Source organism: Montipora capricornis, chromosome 3, assembly GCF_036669925.1.
Source record: "Montipora capricornis isolate CH-2021 chromosome 3, ASM3666992v2, whole genome shotgun sequence".
Taxonomy (NCBI): domain Eukaryota; kingdom Metazoa; phylum Cnidaria; class Anthozoa; order Scleractinia; family Acroporidae; genus Montipora; species Montipora capricornis.
Window position 1 is genome coordinate 74,351,449 of NC_090885.1, and position 10,415 is coordinate 74,361,863.

The 10,415-nt window shown below is 40.9% G+C and overlaps 2 protein-coding genes across 2 annotated transcripts in view; one reads left to right on the plus strand and one right to left on the minus strand.

Moving 5' to 3' along the window:
• Positions 1 to 2,034, plus strand: part of LOC138044042 (uncharacterized) — a 20,487-nt gene extending 18,453 nt beyond the window's left edge. Inside the window, exon 5 of the mRNA XM_068890635.1 lies at positions 1 to 2,034. This exon is cut by the window's left edge and continues 962 nt beyond it. The gene's annotated coding sequence lies outside the window, so the exon portion shown is untranslated.
• Positions 2,035 to 4,775: 2,741 nt separating this feature from the next.
• LOC138044043 (uncharacterized) lies at positions 4,776 to 5,615 on the minus strand. The gene has a single exon (XM_068890636.1). It carries the CDS (start codon positions 5,458 to 5,460, stop codon positions 4,930 to 4,932), a length of 531 nt encoding a protein of 176 aa, XP_068746737.1. The 5' UTR covers positions 5,461 to 5,615; the 3' UTR covers positions 4,776 to 4,929.
• Between the last annotated feature and the right edge of the window lie 4,800 nt (positions 5,616 to 10,415).

The following is a 10,415-nucleotide window of genomic DNA, read 5'->3' on the forward strand; positions in this document are numbered from 1 at the left end:
ACGATTTTACTCGTCAATGGGGAACCCCTCGGGGCTTAAAGGGTTAAGGTACGTATTTGTAACCATTTTTAACGTATTTTTTGTGAATGGATGTTTTTGAAGGCTACATTTATAACTTTTCCGGTAGAGATAAGGGAGTTTATTGTAAATTTATTTACTTGTATGTATTTTATATCTGGTAAATGTCTTAGGACCGAAAGTTTGTTGAACCACTCTAAATCAGATATTGTTAAATTTAATCGTGGACAAAGCAAACGGCTGTTAATTAATGTATAAGAGCTCTATTTAGAAATTTGTTTCGTTGTGTTGCATTAGAAGAGAATAGACCATTTTACAGTTGTGGCTAAGTTACCAGGCCTAACAATGGAAGCGAGGCTGCCGTTGACCCTGTTTTGATACAAACCTTCATGCTTTTGTAATGTTAATATGGACTAGTTAGCAACAACACAATTTACATGATAAAAGCAGTGAGGTCTGTATCAATGCAAGGTCACCGGCAGCCTCGCAGCCATTCATAGGCTTGGTCACTGAGCAAACAACTGTAAAATGGCTTATTGATTTCAGTTAGCTATTGCTAAAGCGGACTCGATATGCCCCATACTGTACCGAGGAATTCACATGTGAATGTGCGACGCAGAATTTTCTATTATACGTGTGCGTTTGAAGTTTTAACTTTTCGAATTCTAAGCTTTGGCTTATCTTTGTTTAAAACTTTCCTTCCAATATAGGTAACTAAAGGTAATGTTTTATACTGCTCGTGCCTTGTAATTTTGTTTTGTTTTTTTGTTTTTCTAATTCCAGTAGAAAGGCTTCAAATCTTAGGCATGTCTTATGTTATCTCGCGGATGTATTTCGATGGGGTTTTGGCAGGTTTTTCCAGACCAGTTGTCAGCTTTTCTCATGAGTTAGCAGCCGCTTGCTAAGTTATGATCTCTAATTAATGACTGTCGTTAAATTATTAGTTATTGAGACACCATGGCACAATGAACCAGATTGTAATCTTTTGTTGCCACTCGTGTGTGGTTGGCTTTTAACGCGTATTGTTCAAAACCTACGAAGAAGAAGTGATTTTGAAAACGCATTAACTATAAAAATTGCGATAAAATATATGTACACATACTAAAAATACTAAAAACGACGACGACGCTTCGAGGTTGACTAAACGTCGTTATCAAGTCAAGGTTATTTGGAAATTACAATCTATAAATACTAAAAGAGCAGTAGCTGATGAGAACGTATGGTAAAAGAAAGGAACAATGAAAATTAAACAAAGTTTGGCATGTATGGAGTCCGTCTGGATATTTAAATTAGGCTTGAGAAAATTAATGAAGAGTATTTCATAGACTAAGCAATCAAATTTGCCCTGGCGCGTAATTAAAGTAGTACAATGATCAAAAAATCTCTTCCTTCTTTTCTTCAGATTTTGAAAGTGTGTTTGCTTAACACATGCCTGGCAAAATTTTGAGCTTTGATTGTTATCCAAAGACTGTTTACTTTGAGTGTATTTTGGATTTCACGGTCCGCTATTACTCACGTTCAAAAATGACCGACTTGACCATCTAGGGAAAAGTGACGTCATTCAGTCAATAGCTTAAATTTTCAGCGTGTAAAGGCAGTTAATAGACCTTATTCATAAATGGCGGTCACATTTATAATTCTTTTGTCCACGTGAAAATTAGCCTACCAAGCCTCATTTTAGAACAAGAATTCTTTTCAATCCACTGCAAGGTATCGAGGCTCGGTAGGCTAATTTGAACTTACACAACAGAATTATAAATTGGACGCCATTTATGAATAAGGTCTATTATATATGCTAAACATGAGTTTAAAAGTATGAAAGCCCGAAACTCCCGTGCTGCATTTTAATTCAGTCGCGTACAAACGCGTTGCATTCTTAAACTAGTGAATCTGACGTCATCTTCTCCTCGACCCAGCTCTCTCACGATTTAAAAGTTAGTAATGGGGGACCATTTTACGAGAAAATTCCAGTTAACATAAATAAAAGTGTCGGCATATGCCGAATTTTTGTGTTCAGCAATGCGTTGGTGAAGGTGTCGGGCTGCATTACCCAACATAATCTGCATCACAGAGATCACATTTAAAAAAGCACACAACACATTTCTGATTCACAACTGATGGCTTCATTCTTTAGGTTTAAGATCTTGCCCCAATTTTTTTACGAGTACCGGTTATCTTAAGGATCGCTTAATTGTTTTTGATTTCTTAAACCCAAAGAAATCAAGCCATCCGTTATGAATCATCAATGTGTTGACTACTATCTTTAAAAAAATGTTATCTGTGTGATGCTACTGTTCCTTCAGGTGTCCCTAGGAACCGAAAAGCAGGAGATTTCGTCTTCACCACTTAGTTTCCATCTTCAATGTTTCAATATGGCCTGGATTCAAGAAGATATCGACGACAATGCACTTAAACTCTCCATTGGTAGTTGGGTGTCGAAGTGGCTACCCACATGTACGGATTGCGTACCTATTTCTATCTTGCCTGCCGACCAGGGCAAAATTGACAGGCGTTGGTTAGTAAATGCTATAAAAACCAGTGTTTCTATATAAAACGATTAAATCTTGAGAACAGATTATTGCCTGATATTTCTTTTTGACCGTTTCTGCGATGTTAGAGTAAACCTAACAGGCCAGCCTTTAGGTACGGTTTCCAGCAAGAAAACATTTTTTAGGAAAAAATAAACAGTTAATCACCAGACGTGGTATGTCCGCACCAGGAAAAACTGTTCCCTACCTCTTAAAAGTACGTCCGATGAACAAAATGCATTTCACCGACGACCCTTGGGACGAGAGTCTGACACCTCCCCGATAGGTAATAGTGGAATTTTTGATAGGGTGAGCTGATTTTTTTCATGGAAATCTTCAGGGGGCAAGCTCTGTTTTTTCATGGATTTCTTGAAGGGGTGAACTGCGTTGTCTCGAAATCTGCGTTATCCTTTGTCTAAGAATTAATACTCTATAGGGGTCAAACTGCTTTCTACAGAAATACCAGGGAGAGTGAGGAAATTTATCTCGGAATTCTCGATTGGGAAACGGTTATCATTGCGAATTCGTAGGGGTTTACTTCGCGGAATTCCTCAGGGGTTGATATTCACAGGAATTCTTCTTGGGTGAAGTCATTTTCCAAGGATTTCATCATGGGTGTGACACTATCGAAGAAGATTTCTCAATGGGGTATTCAGATATTTTATGCAATAGCCCAATGCTGATCGATGGTTGTGTGTTGAACGTTGCTATTCCGCTCAATGTCGAGCGAAATCGAAAGAAAATAATCAAACGCTGAAGAAGTGGAGGAGGAGGAAAATGAAAATAACAGCAACCTAAAAGCTTTTAAGCAAACAAGATTTTGTTTCTGTTACTTCCACATAGAGCCATCCCCCAACAGTGTTTCGCTCTGGTGGTTTTACCGCTATTTCCTCGTGAGGGTTAGTCAATCGGTCGAAAAAAAACGCCGAAGGATACAGACTACAATAACAAATCCATCAATAAATAATTTCAGGCAAACTTTGCGAATAGTCTCCCCCGTGACGGCCATTTCAAAACAAACTGCAATCCAGCAATTTCTCTTCTTCGTCCATGCAGGCCAGTTTATTGTCACTTTTCTTTTTCTTTTCTTTAGGGTTTCGATCCCGCCTGAAACCTGAAAAAGAAAGGCCGAAGCGGAGGTGCTATATATGGTAATTTCTACATTGCCTTGTACATGTGTTTGTGACCGGCAAAACCGATAACAGACTGTCGTTTTTATTTTATTTTACATGACTTCATGTAGGAACTCCTTATTAATACCAGCAAAAGTCATACAAACTAAACTTAATTCTTAAACATATTTCCTTTAATTTTCCCTATAAGTCGGCTGAGCTCCCGGAGTGCGGAAGTGAAAGTTAAACAATATCCGTTTCCAAGAAAGGAACTGCTATACATCTGCCCATTAGCTTATGAATTGCAGCTGGAGTTAGTGTTATTATGCAAGGCAACTAGTTGTACCGGCTAAGAAATAAAAAAGTTCCGAAATTAAGTCCGTATATACATAGATGCCAAGTTTTAGGGAGAGGCTCGCTGGAGATTTAATGGAGCGCCTAATCCGAGCGAGCAACAAAGGCGCAAACTTTTCGAGGGGAGTCCGGGGGAATGCCCCCCCCCCCCACCCCCCAAGGGAAAGTTTTAAATCTGAGTTCTCCTAGATCTTTTTTCCTGCATTCTGAGTTGATTTAATGACACATTTTACCATGTCACTTCCGGCAAACAAACACGAGCAGTGAGAAGAAAAGGGCTCTGGGGTCTAGAATTTCTTGATTTCTCGTCAATTTGCCGCTGATTTCTCGTCGATTTCACGATTTCACAGATCATGAACAGTTTTACGTTTGTGGAACAATAATTTTATATTTGTTAACCCAAGCTCAGCTGGAGATTTTGCTTGCTTGGCTGGAGAGCTGGAGATTGAGTGTGAAAGCTGGAGACTTGGCATCTATGTATATATATTCCCGATAAGTGATGTCCAATCTACGTGCTTAACTTAGTCAGATCTTTGATTGTTGCATAGGCAAAGTTGGATATCGACATTATTCTATGTTGTACGCTGTATACTGTTGTATTGTAAAACCTTTGCCACGTATCGAGCGTGTTATTAACTAAATTCTAAACTTGAAAACGTTTCGCCTTCCCGGCCTCTTCAGTTCTTAATATTGTTTAGGTTTCTGATTGTACTTGTATTTGTATTTGTATTTAAGGTTAGGTTACAAATACAAGTACAAATCCAGAAACCTAAACAATATTAAGAACTGAAGAGGCCGGGAAGGCGAAACGTTTTCAAGTTTAGAATTTAATTAATAACACGCTCGATACGTGGCAAAGGTTTTACAGTACAACAGTATACAGCGTACAACATAGAATAATGTCGAATCTACGTGCTCTATCGCAACATAGCAATCAGAAAAGCCAAAATTGCAGCCACTAATCCCGTCATTGCCACTTTGTCGCTGTCGGTCAAGCTTTGTGATCCAGCCAAACCGATCGCTGCAGCATACTTGTTGCAGTAATCCTGGCAGTTGTTGCAAAACTTGAAGTAGCTTCCAAAGTGCTTCATCACGGCCACTGCTTTTGCAATCAATTCCTGACCCTTGGCCTTGACTGTACCGAGGTACTCCATTTTGTGTTTCGAAGACTTGGGAATATGTTTTGTTACTGGGTAGATATGGTTTACGCCGCCGACGTTAATAAAACCAAGCTCCACTGTGAAAAATTGCTCATCATCTGCAGTGAGAACGATGGACTTGTGCGCTCCGCATCCTGTCCCTCGGATGGAATAAACTTTATATTGCAGGCTCTCATCGAGCTTCGGCAGTAATCCTTTCTTGTCAAGTTCAACCAGTTCATCTAGATATTCTTTTAAATAATCCTCTGTGTCAAGCATTGGTTCAGCAAATACATCGCTAAGAGACATCCTGGATTTGATTCCTCAAAACGCGGAACGCAAGATTGTGTGGACCTCGCACCTGGACGAATTGAGACCAAGTCCTTAAACTTCCAAAGCTCAAAGCGAAAGTAGGAAGGTACGGGAAATACTTCGTATATTCACCGACGGCCCTGGGACGAGAGTCGACTGTCTGGGTATGCAAGGTTCACGCCTACCCGGGTTCAGGAATGGTGGGATTCTCGAGGGAGTGAACTACTATTTCGAAGGGACAAGGTCTTTTTTACCTAGGACGTTTTGTACCTTTGCATTACTATTCATATGCAATTTTATTTTGTCCTTAACCTGCTTAAATAAAGAACTTGTGTAAGGAAACGACCACAATTTATGAGACTGAGTAAAAGCATTATGCACGCCTTAAGGGCCTCATGTCGTTACGGACAGTTTACCTAAAAGCGAAGCTCCCGGGTCATTTATTCTTACAATAAGCCTCCGATCTAATCGAAAACCAGTACTTGGTCAGCCGTCAAATTAGAAAAAAACAGCTAACCTCGGTGATCCCTTAATATAAGTCCTCGATACTGTCACGTGATACTGGTCAGCGGATATCTTGATTGACAGGTGTCAATTGACCATAACATAAATGTCCAATATTTAAGATGTCCGCTGTAAACTAACTGGAGTATGGCTGCAGCATCATCTTGTATTTTCAATATTTCCGATTCAGAAATGCTTGCGAAACGAGACTTTACGCCGGCCATTTTCTTTTGTTTGGATCACGCATTATTGATTCCATAGGGAGTGAAGAATGCTCAACTACTGCAAGATAAAACAGTTATTCACCTCAGGCTCGTTGAATATTGGCTAGAAACCACGCAGCGCACACGCAGGGCTCGAAATAGGGAACTTAAGCAACGACGACGGCGACGGCACCGAGAACGTCATCTCAAAATATAAATTCGCGTCATTGTAATCACTTTGTAAACATGTCAACCCTTCTTATATGACAAGGGTGTGGTAGTTCCTCAAAAATGACATTGGTCGGAACGGCGCTTAAGTTAGGAGAGAAAACGAAACTTTAGCGTCAAGTGCTGACGTTCTCCTTAAAACCTAAAATTTGACTATTTCACGTTGTTGTTTTGCTGACGACGGCAAAGAAATGGACAAAAGTGAAAAACGCACGTGCAGGGCGTGCAAAGCTATTGTTTTTGCGTACTAAATATGCACATTTGTGACGTTCTCGTTGCCGTCGCCGTTGTCGTTGCTTAAGTTCCCTAATAACGAGCGGTCAACGGAGTTGACCGGTCAACCTTTCGTCTTGCCGGTCATGTCGACCGGTCACATTTGATCATTTTGAAAATGAAATAAAATTAAAATTTCCATGCTCTTCAGTTGCTTCAGTTGTAGCAAGTCGCAGAAACGGTACGTGACCGAGCTAAAATGAATTTGGCCGGTCATCGTGTCCGGAGACTCTCCGGAAATTATTTCGAGCCCTGTACACGTGACGGGAAAAATACCACTTCCGGTCACCGTACTAGTCACTTACGTAGTCCTTGCTTTAGTTCCTATTATAACGGTTTATTAACCCCTTCTGCACAGAGCCCACAAAAAGGGTACCGTCGGTGTTTTCTCTCATTGGCATCGAAAGAAGCCTGTGATCTCCATAAGAAACAAGGACGGGGGCACCTGGTTATGACTTCCCACATTGAACCTTAGTTACAATTTAGAACCACGGGTTGAATGGTACGTGAACAGCAAGGAAACAAAACACTTGTACGTAGGCTGGATGAGGAAATTCCAAGTTATTGATTGTTTTCATGACCAATTCCATTGGGCGCAGAATAATTAAGGGCGATTTTTTCATTGACAATAAGCACAGAGGCTACTTTCTCCGAAAGGAACACAGTAGAGTTGTAGGCTCCGGATCATGGGTTCCTGCCCTGTATTAGTAAGCATCGGCGATAGGAAATCCGAGCATATGGAGATGCGCAGAACGTATGCGCAATAGCAATAGTAGGCACCGTCCTTAAGGACTCACAAAAGCATTCAAATACATTTTTCAGGTAAGTTGGTGAATAAACAATAGAATGACGCCAGGCTCTGCGTTACATCATGGGTTACATTTATAAAATCGAGCCAAATTTGTCTAACGTTTGGGCTAAGCGTCAGTTGTCGGAAGTGGCGTAGATGGACGTATTCATCAGTCTCGTGCCATAGGAAGGAGCAGGGCGATTCTTCCCCCCCCCCCCCCCGCCCTCCTGTTATTACACTTCCTCTCCTTGCAAATGACCAATTGAGAATACCCTGCTGAACAGCATTGGGGAGTCAGGCTGGCGCCTCTCAATTGTGCTTTTGTTTCAGTCGATCTCAACCTAACTCGATCGAGGGTTTTTTTCTTTCATCAAAATCGATTCCTACCAATTTACATTGGGTCGTGGTGCTGTGCTTCGAGATCATACAGTACATGGACTTATGGCTTTCACTCCTTATCCCTTACTGGTAGTAAACTCTGGAACTCTCTCCCCCTTCATGTCAAATTACTACCTTCAGTAAAGGAATTTTGATCGGCCATTCAAAACTTAGAATTTAATTGTGACTGCTGTGCGTGCCTTTTGTAAATAGATAGTCCCGTTTTCATTCTTGTATATAAGAGCTTTGTACATACACACTCTTATTATTCTTATGGTTGTGAATTTCATTTTATTTCTGTGATTTCACTCACCTTATTTTCTTGCAGATATTACCAATCTTTGCTACTTTAGATGCGAGTTTAAATAAAGTTGTTGTTGTTGTTATGTATGGACGTAAGGCTACTGCCAGACCGCTACTCGAGTTCCCAGCCCGATCTCGTCGAGTTACGCCCTTCGCAAGCTAGTACCCAGCACTGCAAGAATGAGTGATTCAAAAACTCATCATCAGCGTAACAGCCAATCAAGTCGCCGAAAAAACATCACGTGCATGAGTTGACTTGAGGGAAACGCTTTTTGTGCAATGTTTTTGAAGTTGTTCATTAAACAGAGAGAGAGAGAGAGAGAGAGAGAGAGAAAAGGGGGGGGGGGGGGAGGGGTAGGTACCGCGTAGCCACGCCATGTTGGACAGGCGTTCAACAAGCATTGAGTGACTGAGATCGTCTTTCAAACGAAGAAAGGTTCCATTTAGGTTTAAGGTTCTTAGGTTTATATGCATTCCACCACCAAGTCCCAGGAGTTGAGAGACACATAACAGAACAAAGCCACCATGCAAGGGCCATACCAAAACACCGGGAACTCTGTGCCCTACTCTTAACAAACAGTGTCCACAGAATTTATGAACGGGACCGTCGGCTTACAGTCCTTATGCGAGACGACTTGAAAGTCTAACCATTTGTAGGAAGAATTATTACGGAGGCAGCACTTTCTGCTGAGGTATTTATAGACCCTGAGCTTTGGGTCCGAACACACGACCTCCCGCACTTAACCAACTGAGCCACCGGTCGGTGGTCAGCAGTCTTTTTTTTAATTTATTCCCAAAATTTATCATATGGACTAATTAAGTATATTCTTGGGTACATTTTGAGAGTTTTTTGGTTCCTTCAGAAATAAAAGAAACCCTTATATCTGTTAACGAATAGAATTCAAATGCTATCTCTGATAAGTAAGTTACAAATAATTTCTTTTTACCCATTTGAAGTCAGGACCACAGTCACATTCACTCGTAATCTCTTAATTATCAAACAGATGCTGCAATACCTAATATGCTATTCAGTATGGCGCTGCTACGTGGCAACTTACCATGAGGTAATCGCTAGCTGCAAATTTCTTTGCAGGAAATGTCGGTTCGGGGATATTTTCACTGTTTTGATGTCGAAAGTGGCCTGATGGTTATGGATCTCCCCTGCCACGAACATATTCGGATCCCGAAAGTTCACCTCACTAACAGTCAAATGCTTCCCCGATAAAACAACATAAACAACATAAAATTCATATCTTCTCGCCACCGTGTAATATCCTCTATATATTCATGTAAAAAGTTTCGCGCGAATGGAATCCGCTTGCGTATTCAGTTTCGGTCTTTTGTTTTTGATCAAAAGCATTTCAAATATCAAGCAATCGAGTTTGCCGCGGCATTTCTTGAGGACTTTAAAGTTTTTAATTAAATTGTCAGGTGTTACGGCATGCTCGACCCTGAAATGTTTTCCAATTACGGAATGTCTACGTTCTTCTACGCGTTGATGGAGATGGCGGCAAGTGTAACCAATATAATTTGCATTGCACAAATCACATGTGAATTCATTTACTACACTTTGCTGGCTTATCATCAGGGGAGGCTTTTCTTCCGTGACTCTCAGATGATCAATGATCTTTTTGCTTGTGAACACTCAGGGGCACCCAACGACCAATTTGTTGTAAAATGTATTATCATACCCCAGTTAATGAAAATAAATGTTATTAAGGCATTTTCAGGTGTTTTTCAGTGTTGCTGGGAAAACATTATCTGTTCCTTTTTCCCAGCAAGACACACAAGAAATTTCCCAGCCAGCTAGATAAAATTGGTTGGTTTCCCAGCCAGCTGATCAAATTTATTTCCCAGCCAGGAATTCCGCGCGCTTTCAAATCCCTCGATCCAAAACGACCGAACAAAAGCGACAAAATCGGGACAAAACAGGTTTTTTTCCGCAAGCGCAATCACTCTGACCAGCCGTCGTATGTTTGTGACTACTGTCTGGGAGAGGGAAGGGGATCTTTTTTTTCTTTTCCTTTTTTTAGTCGTCCTCAGTCTTCAGAGTTTCTACAGCCAGCTCGGGTTGAAATGCTAGAAAAAGTCAGTAATTCCCAGGCAAAACCTCTATCAATAACAAAATTTCCCAGCCAGCTCATCGAAACACCTGTATTTTTGCCAGCCAGCAAGATTCCTCTTGGGAACAGATAATGTGAGGAACAGATTCGTTGGGTGCCCCTGAACACTGGCTGCAGTTGCTGATTAATTTTCGTTCCGAGGTCGCCAAG